This window comes from Microtus ochrogaster, chromosome 5 (assembly GCF_000317375.1).
Source record: "Microtus ochrogaster isolate Prairie Vole_2 chromosome 5, MicOch1.0, whole genome shotgun sequence".
NCBI lineage: Eukaryota > Metazoa > Chordata > Mammalia > Rodentia > Cricetidae > Microtus > Microtus ochrogaster.
In genome coordinates, this window is record NC_022012.1 from 2,391,498 (window position 1) to 2,403,921 (window position 12,424).

The 12,424-nt window shown below is 39.9% G+C and overlaps 1 protein-coding gene across 4 annotated transcripts in view; it reads right to left on the reverse strand.

Moving 5' to 3' along the window:
* Dync2h1 (dynein cytoplasmic 2 heavy chain 1) overlaps positions 1-12,424 on the reverse strand; it is a 220,582-nt gene that overhangs the window by 16,327 nt on the left and 191,831 nt on the right. For all 4 annotated transcript variants that reach the window (XM_026779266.1, XM_026779267.1, XM_005346771.3 and 1 more), the window contains 4 exons: positions 10,949-11,158; positions 5,853-5,942; positions 2,750-2,859; positions 1,670-1,751 (listed from right to left, as the gene is read on the reverse strand). In XM_026779266.1, coding sequence (XP_026635067.1) covers positions 1,670-1,751; positions 2,750-2,859; positions 5,853-5,942; positions 10,949-11,158 — 492 coding nt within the window. The remainder of the gene's footprint in view (positions 1-1,669; positions 1,752-2,749; positions 2,860-5,852; positions 5,943-10,948; positions 11,159-12,424) is intronic.

Sequence of the window (12,424 nt, forward strand, 5' to 3'; positions counted from 1 at the left end):
TAAAATCTCCCCTTGGATACCAAGGAATAGAGGGTTACCAATAAAGTCTCCCCTTGGACCAGCTGCATCCAGAGTTCAACACTTAGACCCAGTATTACCCTATGGCTGAGGAACTGCTATGGGTCACATGACAGTTCTGCAGACAAATGGCCCAACTTCCAGTCACACCTTACTGGGACAATGAGTCAGCCTCCATAGGACAGAGACTCAATCCTGAAGTATCAAAGCAGAATTTCTACAACCCAGGGAAAAACACAAGAAGAAGCAGTATTAAATCTGGGTTGGTTTTGCCTGAAAAATGGCTAAACAAATGTGCTACCAAAGGAAGGTAGGAATGATGACAGACCCTTGGGTGCCAACCTGGCATTAATGTGTGAAACTGCATGATACTCAGGAAATGTTCAGCAAGTTTTAGCCAATGTCACTCATCTGGGAACGTAAATTATAACACGCCACTGTCGTGAGACAAAGTAAGCAGAACTTGTATGGATAATTCTGATCAGAGGACTTTACAGTGCTTTCTAGATAACTGAATCCATTCTATTATCTCATTCATGCATGAGGGAAACAAGGGAAGCTATTGAAGTGTGACTTACATGTCTGTACACACTTAGGGAGTAGTTTTACTGTTTATGGATGCAATTAGCAATTGTATAATTTATTTATTTTATTTCCCACCTGCATACAGAAAGGCAATGTGCTGTACCTACTACTGCACAAAGTATTTAAGCATTGATTTTAAGGGGTTTCTAGTCTGCTCTTTCATCTACTTCCACTGATGAGTTTCAAATCCTTTCTAACTGTTCCTTTAAAGCTTTTATTTTTCTTTGGAACTCCTAAATATATTTTCCTGTAATTTTATTTCTAGACATCACCTTTTATGCTTCCAGAATCAACTTATTAATTTTATCATCATATCCAATCTGTGGCCAAGGATGCAGTCTAATGCCAAATCATAAAGTTACTTTAAAAATATATTTTTAATATTCTCCTACTTGATTAAGCAGTTCTTGGGATGACGTCTGTAGGAGATACTGTTGTGTACTGTGTTTCTCTTCAGGAGCAGGTCTGTTTTGGGTATGGGATATTATTTCACTATATTCCATCCGTCTGCCTTTCCTCACAGCAACAGCCTACTGTCTCAGCTGCCACAGCTCAATAAACAGCAGTCCTAAAGCTGTTTCCATTATGAATAGATTTCTTCTCTAACACATGACCTTAGGCTCAGCTTGTTACCTGCTTTCGTCTGTCATTGGTTTTCTCTCTAGGAACGCTATACAGAGACCACATGGTAAAGAAAGTCTCAGCTACAGCACAAGACGCTGCACGGAGGACTGCAGTGCTTTAGGGCACAGCCAACGGGAGCTGCTTCACATGGAGTTGACCTAGCTGGAGCTATCTGCTCACTCAAGTATTCTCATTACCTCTGTGTGGTTATGACTGAGAAGTACACTTTTAAATAGCACAAACTGGAGTTTGCTTTTTAAAAATATAGCATAATTAAAGTTCTATATTACATCACATACACCTTGTTATAAGGTCTTTTATGTTAAATCTTACACAATTGGACTGTAATCTATGGCTGAACTCTGCTGATCTTACATCATAAGCATAGGTACTCATTTCAGCTCAGTGATGCATTTGAAAGTTAAACATCCCAAATCAGTACCTTAATCTGCAGCTTTGCTTCTTGAAGTCGGCCTTTCCAGGATGCTACAAATTTAAGGCTATCCACAGAGCAGCCCATCGCCCTGTAAAAGCAGAGCAGAATCAAATGTCATGAGCCCTGACTCACACGTACAGGGCTAGGAATGGATCATGTGCATAGCAAGCATAAGGCTGGAGGGTGGGGGTGGGGCAGGGTGTTCAATTCCTAGCAACAAACCCCAAACACACCACAGTGTTCTTAGGAAATAAAGTAACAATATAGCTATTTTCAATGACTTTTTTTTTATAACCAAATACAAAAAAAGAGCCACAAAATTAAGTATAATGCCTACAATTTTAACATTAATTGCTTAAGTGTCAATATTCCTTTGAGATTACAAGTTTTTAGGTGGAGGACCTTTGACCTTTTTTTACATTATCCATTTTGATCATGGCCCTCAACTCTTAACACATAAAAGATACTAAGTTTTTATTGAGTGAACAAAATATCCTGAGTAAAAATAAATACCAGTCCCCAGAACTAAACTTCTATATCTTCCTCAGAATATTCTAGCAATCTTCTTTCCTTACACTCTACCCTATTACTAACAAGGTCTAAATACACACCGTGAGCTGACACTGGCACCAAGACAAACTTGACCTTAACCATCAGCTCTGTTCACCATGAAAGCTAGCCAGAGCAGCCTCCTGAGGGATCCTGCAAAATCATGTTTTCATGTAGTCAAAGGAGGTAACCACCAGCCACTTGTGGCTAGCGAACACTGTGAGTTTGGCTAATATGCCCAAGAAAGTAAACCCCTTACTCAATAGTTTATGCTTAAATAGACCATTGGCTACTATTATGGACAGTGCAAGTCTGGATTAAAAAAATGACCAAAGTTAGGAATTTTAAAAATTTCCAATTCTAATAAAGCAATGATATTTAAATTAAAAGCTGTTATTAAAGACAAGCTATGAGGAGAAGTAATAAAAAACTTACATAGGTTTTGAGAATAAATTTATTCTTGACAATCAGGACACTAGAAGTGAATAGGTAAAACATAACTACCCCCAGGGAAAATGAGGTATTCATTCTGACTACCTCGCGGTTTCCTGGCGAAGTGCGTTAAGGAATGTGTCTGGATGGAAAAGTTCAGACAGGTCGAGGGTATCAGAGAGAAGAACTTGCTTTTCAGCTTTATCAACCCAATTCTAGAGGAAGAAGGGGAAACAAATACATAAACATATAGTTAAACATAAACCATTTTCAACGAGAACGTTACATACTCATTTTCCAATTGCTCTGAAATAGTGTCTAGAAAAAATTTGAGACTCTCATGCTGCTTTGCAAAAGCCTGATGGAGTAACTGCTGTCTCTATTCATCATAAGTAAGCCTCCAGGTGCAAGCTCTTTATTGTAAACACCTGTACACAATGAAACTGAAAATGGGATATTTCCAGTTATGTACAGCAGGTGGGGCTGGGCCCTCACCAGCATGCTCAGTGTACACGGATACAGAGTTGCAAACCCTGAGTCCTGAGCACCCTCCCTTCTCAGCAACACAGAGGCCAATGGCTGAGAAGAAATGAGTCTGTCAACAAGTTGTAACGGAGGGAGTCTCGTCATACCTGCTACCTCAGGTCGGTTCCTCCTGGAGTCACACGTGCCAACATAGTACTGGATAAGAATTTAAAAGCTGCCACTTAGAACCAATACAACAGCAGTTCTGAGCAACAGCAAGTGCAGGCTAACATTAACCAACTGTGCATACCATCATGCTGCAAGGTAGAACCTTGCTTTAAGGTACAATAAGGTCAAAGGTTACACAGCAGCTGTTAAAACCAAGACATAACCAGGCATCTAGGTAACTGGTTTCTGCTAAGATTTCCAACATGTCTTGATGCCAACAAGTGGCTTCCTGTCTCTCTCTGAAGCAGTCTACCACTTCAGCTGGTGCACAGAGGTGGGACATAGGAATGTCAGCCATTAACCCGTCAAAGATGGCCACTTACTCGGTAATTTGTTTTACATGATTTATAAATAGTCAAAGAAGACCATTAGTGCTACATTAGCAGAAAGCAATGAGCTCCGTGTTCTAGAACAGTCCACTTCATGCCTTCCTAGCTCAGCCAGGATGAGATAACGATGATGATGATTATTATAACAATCAGACAATGCATAGTTGTCCCAATGTACTTGACCAGTACTAAGTCCTGTGACAAAGATACCTCTATATCCTTGTATTGGACATGTGTTGATTTTTTTAACAAAAGATTTAAAGAGATTCTTATAAACAATTGCAAATCTCCCTCTAGATATTATGCTTTATAATAATGCTATGTTTAATTTATCTAATTTGTCTTTTATTATTAGCTAAATAGCCAAGAAGTTACTCTTTTAAATGAATCATTTAATATAAATTTACAATTATACTATTAATTCTTTAAAATCAATTTTGAATCCTAACACCCTAAAGGGTTGTTGCCAGAAGTGAATTTATATATGCTCAAATTAATTAAGAATTAGAGAACAGCTGATAATCAGATTTTTACTTCATTAAAGTTTAGATGAAGATAATTAGTCAAGGAAGGAAAGTTTCTTTGGTAAAAATGTTATTAGTCCATGGTAAAAAAATAAAAAATGTGTTAGTTAAAGCTAGATTAATTAAGATGCTCTTTGAAAGCTAGGACATCTAACGAGACCTCTTTTAATTGTGATAACTGGTTAGAGAACCTCACAGGAACGGAAGAATTGTTTTCTCTTGACATCTAAACTATACTCATACTGATTTATGAGCATGCAGCTAAAGAATTAGGCACCAGTGCTTTTAATAAGAAATGTATACAGACAAACTGGGGTCAAAACAAAACTGCAGTGACCAGAATCACACGGAACAACTTCTTGGCCAATGACTCTCCTTCACTAATGTCATGGTGACAGCCACTGACGGGTGAGTTTCAGATAAGACCCGGAACCTCTAGTTTCATCTAAAATTATTAACCTTCATGTCTGTAATTCCTTAAATGATATGCAATAAATACAGTTACAGAGATAGGTGAAGTGAGCAGCCAACAGGATAGCCTGACAAATGGGCCACACAATTTCTTAAACATCACACAAGCACCTAACCTCAGAATAGTAGGCAGGGCAACTCCTGGCTTAGGCCACAATGAATCCTGGAGACGGGCAAGCAAAGTTTTTTACTACACCATAAAAGAAATGGCTTTCCCAGTGACAGTGGGAAATTTTTAAATACTGAAGTGTCAGAACATGGTCCAAGATTGGAGTCCTGTGAAGAGAATTCTGAGTGCCTGTGAGAAAACTCCAAGAAGACAAGAGTTTAGTGACATTTATTTAGACAAAAACACACTTGTTCTTGGGATGTGCTGCCCTGCCCCTTCCAGGTGTAACAGGCAGGAGTGACTTCACTTCAGATTGTTTATTACAACTGCTATTATCTGTTTTTAATTCCTCTATGAAAAGGGTTTTTGTTTGTTTGTTTTTGCGATATGTGGCTTGCCCTGGTGATTGTACACTTTACTCATGTGACTCCTCTTAACCCTCGAATAAAGTTGGTGATTGCAGGAGACTTTAGTCTGCAACATTTTTAGGCTCCACTCCCAGATCCAACCGTCAACTGCACTGCAGTACTGAGCGCTGGTCATAAGATAGTTTAGAAGCATTTACTCTAGGACAAAAGCTCACGAGATAGGAGATGAGATGCCACAAACAATGGACAAAAGGCAGAAAGGAGAAAATGGCATTAAAACGTAGTATTTTATCAAAGTTCTGCTTCTTTATGAATTCTATATATAGAATTGAATAATAAAGCTGTTTCCTCATTAACATTAGTTAGGTCAGCTATAACACAACCAAGTATCATTTTTATACAGGCTGGACATACTACATCTGTGTAATTTTGTCAAATTCTGTAGATACTGTCTGCAACTCTTTTACATATTAAAATGAGACTGTAGGCTGTTGTAGGAGGCCACCTGTTCGTTTCCCGGCCACCCAGATTACTGAAATAACCACACAGAAAGTGTATTAATTAAATCACTGCTTTAAAATTTAAAACTGACATAAAAATGAGTGGGTGTTTTATATAAAGTCCTGTCTCTGTCACTACTAAGGTTATTTCATCGGCAAGTGTACACATGGTAGTCGGAGCCACACGTTCAGCTACTCGAGAATCCATGCTCACCTGAATTGCAAGGGCACGGGCCACAAGACCTCGCAGGTACTGGAGGGGATCCTCGGGGCCTTCCCACTTGCTCTGCCATGTGAGAGGACACTGCAGCGTAAAAGAGGGACGACAATGTGTGTAGACTTTCAAGACAGTTGGGAATGTCTGAAGCTAAGATGGGATTCATTAGATGTAAAACCTCTAAAGGAATGCTCACATCCACTACTCATTGGGAAACTAATCAACAGCATTTTCTTCTAGTGATATTTGGTACAGTACAAAATCAAAGTAAAAATTTAAAATTGCTAAAGACAAAAAGGGTCTTGGTCTACCCACAGAGGTGCTGGGTAGACAACAAGGAGACACTAACTCAAGTGTGCACCCCAGATTAAAACCAACAACAAGAATAACAGAGCGCTCTTTTTAAAAACTGCCTTTCTAATAGCTGACCACGTCAGTCTTCACTAATACACACTCTGGACTTGAGAAGTACGCGGTAAGGACATATGTACTATAACACACTCTGTACATACATGAGAAGTACTCGGTAAGGACAAATGTACTATAACACACTTCTGTGCTAAATTTCTGTTTCAATATATTTAAAAAATACCAACAAATTTTATATTATTTTAAGTATAGTAGCAGCACAATAATTTTATGCCCATTCACCCTCTGACCATGTAAGTGAGAGAACACTACAGTCTAGCCTGCATCAATCATCAATAATGTAGAGAAAACTAGAAACATGTAATAGCAAACCTAAGAGTAGAAAGGGAACTTAGAAGACAACACATACTTTAGAGGGCATCTAACCATTCTTAGAGATAAGTGCCAGAGTCAGGACTGAAACTGATGTGGGTTCAAAACATAAGTTTAAATAAACAACCTGAAGATATAACTCAAGGAATGAGAAGATAAACCAAGTCCAAGATGAGGAAAAGTTAAATAACAACTTCCACAGTAGAAATTAGTAAAACAGAAAATAAAATATTAATGAGCAACAAACAGCCAATATTTTGAAAAGCAAACTAATAAATGTTTTACTAGTTTAAGCAACAAAAGACACAAAGTCAAAGGTGATAGATAAAGGAGTCTACTGATATCACAAAAAATCGAAAATCATTCAGGACTGTTAATGTGCACAAGTATGTGACAACAAACAAAAAAAATCCTAAAAAAACAAAAATGGCTCCATTCTTGGGCCTCTAAACCTGGGACTAGTGAGATGTTTCTGTGGGTGAAACTTGCTAAAAACCCAAGGACCTGAGTCCTGCATACTGGAAGCAAAGAATCCACTTCTGCAGGTGACCTCTGACCTCCATAAAGACATGCGATCACACACGCAAGTTAATGTGATAAAACCTCGCAAAGTTAAATGATGAGAGAAAACATTAACAAACCAGAAACGAGGATGAATTGGTAGCAATAGTAGTAGTAGTAGTAGTAATAATAATAATAATAATAATAATAATAATAATAATAATAATAATACACCTCTCAGTAAAGGAAAGGCCAGCCGCACTGCTGAGCTATGCAGAACTTCCAAGGAGGACTACCACTGTGGGGGACACAGCCCCAATAGAACAGACAGTGCTTGCTAGCATGGAGAAGGCTTTGTGTTCAATCCCAAGCCCTAAAAATAGAAAAGAAAAAAAAAGAAAGAACCCACAAAAGTCTGCTGGGCTTCATACTATGCACATATAATCCCAGTACTTGAGAGTCAAAACTGAAGGACAAAGCCAGCTACACAGTGTGCTGGAGGCCAGCCTGAGCTACCTGAGCTATTAAACATAAACAAGCCACACATATAACAACTTCCTTTAAACTACAGAAAATTTTTCAAAGGAACGGGAGCCATCAAACTCATTCCACAAGGCCAGTGCTACGGTCCAAAACCACACAAGGACACAAATAAAATAGAGCATGCTATCTCTGATAAAACAAAGCCTTTCGAGTCCTATATCACATTATTAGAATATTAGATCGTACTCCTTGGATATAATTCCTGCGCAGTCCTGGAGTTATAGATGTGTGCGCTGCTTCTGCCTTTTCCACAGGGGAAACTTGAGTTTTCATGCTTCTATGTGAACCACTTTATCAAAAGACCTTTCAAAGTCTAATACAGAATACTCAACATTATATATGACACCTATGTCCCAGTTAGGAATTTAGCCATCTGGTATTCATTTGCTGTGATTGTTGCAATGCCCATGAAGAAGCACTCAGCAGACATTAAGAGCTGAGGGAAAATGAAATATTATAAAAATTAAACATCTAAGTCCCATTTATAAAATAGTTATTAAGGGAAGGATTTCATATAATTAAGTCTTTAGCAGCCTTTGGTCCTTTATCTTCAAAGTTATCCAAAAGAAGAGTGAGAGATTTCCATCGCAGAAAATGATTTAGTTACTGATTTTATTTCAGTTGATTATGTCATATGTCTCCAAAATGACTAATAGAAGCAAAAGCAGTCAGGTTGTGCACATGTGAATGTGGCGCATGTCTGGATGTGCATGCGCAGGTTACCAGCATCCAGAACTCTCGTGCATCTCCAGGAATCTGAAAGCAGATATCAGAAGTGTGGCTACAGGGAGAGGTGACATACCAAGATCCTTTAGTGGAAAAGCAGAGAATACACAGATCCTGTGCAATCTAGGTAGTGAAAGACAGTGCAGTCTAACATGGTACTAGGCAAAATCATCTGGAGAGGTTCCTCAAAAGACTTAGAATGAAAGAGAAGTGAAAGTCCCGGCAACCTGTACAGGCACACCATCTGCCTCACTTCAACAGTAGTTTCAGAAGAAATTCCGGAAGCTGCATAGCATGTCCTAGGCAGAGCATGCAGAGAACCACATTTATAGTCAGACCATTTAGTTGGGCAGAAGAGAAAGAATTGTTTCTTCTCAATGTCCCAAAGGCCCCTGTGACTACTCTGAGAATCAGTGTAGGCTCAGGAAATTGGTGGGACTTATATTTGTGGATATAAGTCTACTTGGTAGAAAGGGAAGAAAAGGGAAGCAAAGGGCATTTCCAGATGAGAATGGCAGCCCCGCCTCTGAGAAGGGGTGAGCTGGCCAGAGTCCAACCTGACCAGGGCATGCAGGACTCCTCGAGGGTTTGGGCTTTCTATGCTCAGAGCCCCAGAGGGACTTGTGAGAAGTCCTCTTTCCTAGGCCCTGAGCACTGCCAGACTAGTCTCCAGACAAGCAGCAGCCTCAGGTGAAACATTTCCAGAGAGGCCCTTTCCTTACTGCCAACCCTGGTTCAAGAAAACACGCAGAGATCAGCCCCACAGCACACAGCATGCATTCTAGTAGGGAAAGCAGGCCAGGGATGAGCCTGCAAGCAGCTCTTCCTGCTCTAACAAGATGGGGTTCAGAGAGAAAATGAAGGAAACCCTTCTTCCTCACCCCAAAGCAGGACAGATCAGTGAAGTGTTTCTACCCCTTTCCTCCGTGATGTGCACTCTTCTGCCCTTTGCTTTTCCTGACTGTACTTCCTCCATCTCTGTTTATTTTACTGGATTATCTTTCTCTACTAACTTTGTATTCCCATGCTTGTTTTCTTCCTCTGTCCATCACTTTCTCTGTAACGCCTACTCTTCCTCACCCTCTGAGCATCCTGCTCTCCTCTACCCTCACTAAGGTTAGAGTTGATAGTGGCTTTCCTCTGTGTGCTTACATATATGGTCTGTTTTTGAATTCTTACTGTTTCTGCAGTGTGTTTTCTCTCTTCCAAGTGCCAGAGAAGGCTGCCTACTGATAAGATCCTCACATAAGACAGAAAGACAAACCAAACACAAGAGAGAGGCAAACTGCAACACAGAAACAATGTCCATATACATACACACATGTGTAAGCCAAGATGGAGCCTCCCAAGCCTCACACAGCTCCTTGATACCTAGATCCAAAGAAAGTGAAAGGATTCAAATGGCACCAGAATGGGAATGTAAAGGCTCAATTTTAAAAATATGTGGTGACCTCAAAGAGGGTTCACACAGAGAAAGGGGGAAGGAAGTCCATTTGAGATTTGGTCTAGAAAGCTAGGAACTTAAATGAGATATTTAGAAAAAAAAGATTGAGACTTTGAAGGAAAATAAAAAGAATAGCAATCTTGGAAGTGTAAATCTCAATAAATTTTCTGTGGAAAGAATTACTGAGACAAGATCTAGCCAGCTTCCCGGGAAGAACGTCAGGAACAGAAGACAAGGTTGAGACACTATTACATTAGACAGAAATAAACATCAATTATTTCAACAATTCTTGGGAACTCTAAGAGTATAAGAGATAAAAACCAAATGAACAGAAAAACCTATCTAAAGATATTATAGCAGGATATGTCTTTCCCAAATCTAGGGAAAGACATGGACATTCATATATGAGAAGCACTTCAGACCCTCCATAGACATGGCAGCCCACTGAAGACACCTCTCCCTCCTCTCTGTATATCCTGTATAAAGTGTATATATAGTTTCTGTAAAACTTATGCCAACTACCTGGATTTTATTATTTTCTAAAATGCTCCAGTTATTTAGGAAGAGGAGCAGTGATTTCTCTTCTCCTGGTGAACATATCCTGATGTTCACTAGAGTCACCCTTCATCTGACCTTATCACTTGTTCATCTTCAGCTCCTCCACAGGCGTTTGGCTGAAGTTTTAGTCTCTGTGAGAAGCACTATCTGCCTGCAAAGAACTTGGACACAGGCTCGCTCACAACCCAACTGATTTGGAACAAAGCAGTTCCTAGGGTTTTGCTTAAGTTGCTAGGAAACAGTTTAGAACTTACAAGGTTTAAGATTTGGTGTGGTAGGTTACCAATATATATAGACTTGTCCCAAAGTGAAATAGAAATGGATTCCATTACATATACAATGAAAAGATGGTCGCAGAAGGGATCATAGGCTGATGTACACTTGCATCAAGCAGATTTAATGTTTCCACTAGCCTCACTGCTAGTTTTCCAACCCAGTGCATTCTATCTACATAGCTTCTTCCATGTCAACTTTCAGTCTTCTGCTACTATTAACTATAGGATTCCTGGTAGATATATTTCATGAAAGGAAAGTCACACAGGTAACAGAATAACAATTGAGAGACTTTGGATTGTCTTACCTTTTGGTTTAATAAGGCACTTGCCAGTTTTTGTACTTCTGAACTCAGTAAAGTAGTTCCTCTGATGACTTTGCTGAGGGCAGCAAGAGACTGATGGACACTCTGTACTAAGCGGATGGCATTGAACTGCTCAAGAATGATGAACGATAATATTGGAGATCCTTGCCGGTCATTGGGAGGTGATACTTTCTGGTGGATTAGGTTTGAATTCTAAAAGAACAAGGTCATGTCACAATTAGAGTAACATCAATGACACACTAAAGTATGTACAAGGTCAAAAACTGCTCGTGAGTTCCTACTTCTGAACAGTCCATTTTACGGATGAGTGAAATGAGTCTGCAAATAGGGATTTCTGGACTGTTGCTGATGTTTAGGGGTACGTGGGGTGGAAACACCAGCAAAACAACAGTCACTGAAGAACAAGGTCAGTGCATGAGGAAGGCACAGAAGAAGGGGATCCTCTAACTCAAGGTACCGCCTCACAGGGTGATTGGCTGCCTGCTGTCCCATTCCACTGTGTCCAGACTTGGGGACAAACACACTTGCAAAGCTAGCCCTTTACACCTGCAGCAATTATTCCTTTCACGCCAGTGTACTGGCTTTTACCAAATTACTGAAGACATAATTATTCAAAACCAAAAGCATTTCATGTTCGCTCCCTCTAATTTAGTTGAAAATCAAGCTATATTACTTAAGTAAGGAGTACTTGGACTACATAAGTATGTGGTAATTAATAATTTAAGTTGCAACTGCTGAAGAATGCAAACAGAAGGCAAACGTGTGGACCGGAGTGGAGGTTTCCTGAGAGCCCAGCAGCTGAGCTGGCAATTGATACACATCATGTTTGTTAGAAGATTCCCCTCTCTCACATTTTTAAATGTATAAGGTATGCACAAATAATGCATAAAAGAGTCTCCCTTATACTGACATCACACAGCATGGTATTTCTCACCAAGGGAACCTACTCTTCTGAGTGTTTGCTGGCTCCTAGAGCATCTGCTAAGACAACCATCACCTTAGACTACAGCCTCTCCTGAGGGGGCAGGGTCTGACCAACTCTATAGTTTTCCTCCAAGTCTATGTCCCAATTCTCCCAGACGTTCCCTCTTCCACTAGCTCAGGTAGGGGGTGGAGTGGGGGTGGTATTTCCTGCAGTGTTTGAATGCCTACTGTTACTTTTTTGGCTGTTTCAGCTCTCCACCACTCACATGACAAATTGCTTATATTCAATGTCTTAGTTATGTTTCTACTGCTATGATAAGAGATACCAGTACCTAGGCAACTTAAGAGAAGAAAGATGTTATTTGGGGATTACAGTTTCAGAGGTTCAGAGTATATGACCATCATGGTGGGGAACAAGGCTGCAGGCAGGCAAGCATGGTGCTGGGGTAGTATCTGAGAGCTTGTATCCTGAGACACAATGAGAGAGAGAGAGAGAGAGAGAGAGAGAGAGAGAGAGAGAGAGAGAGAGAGAGA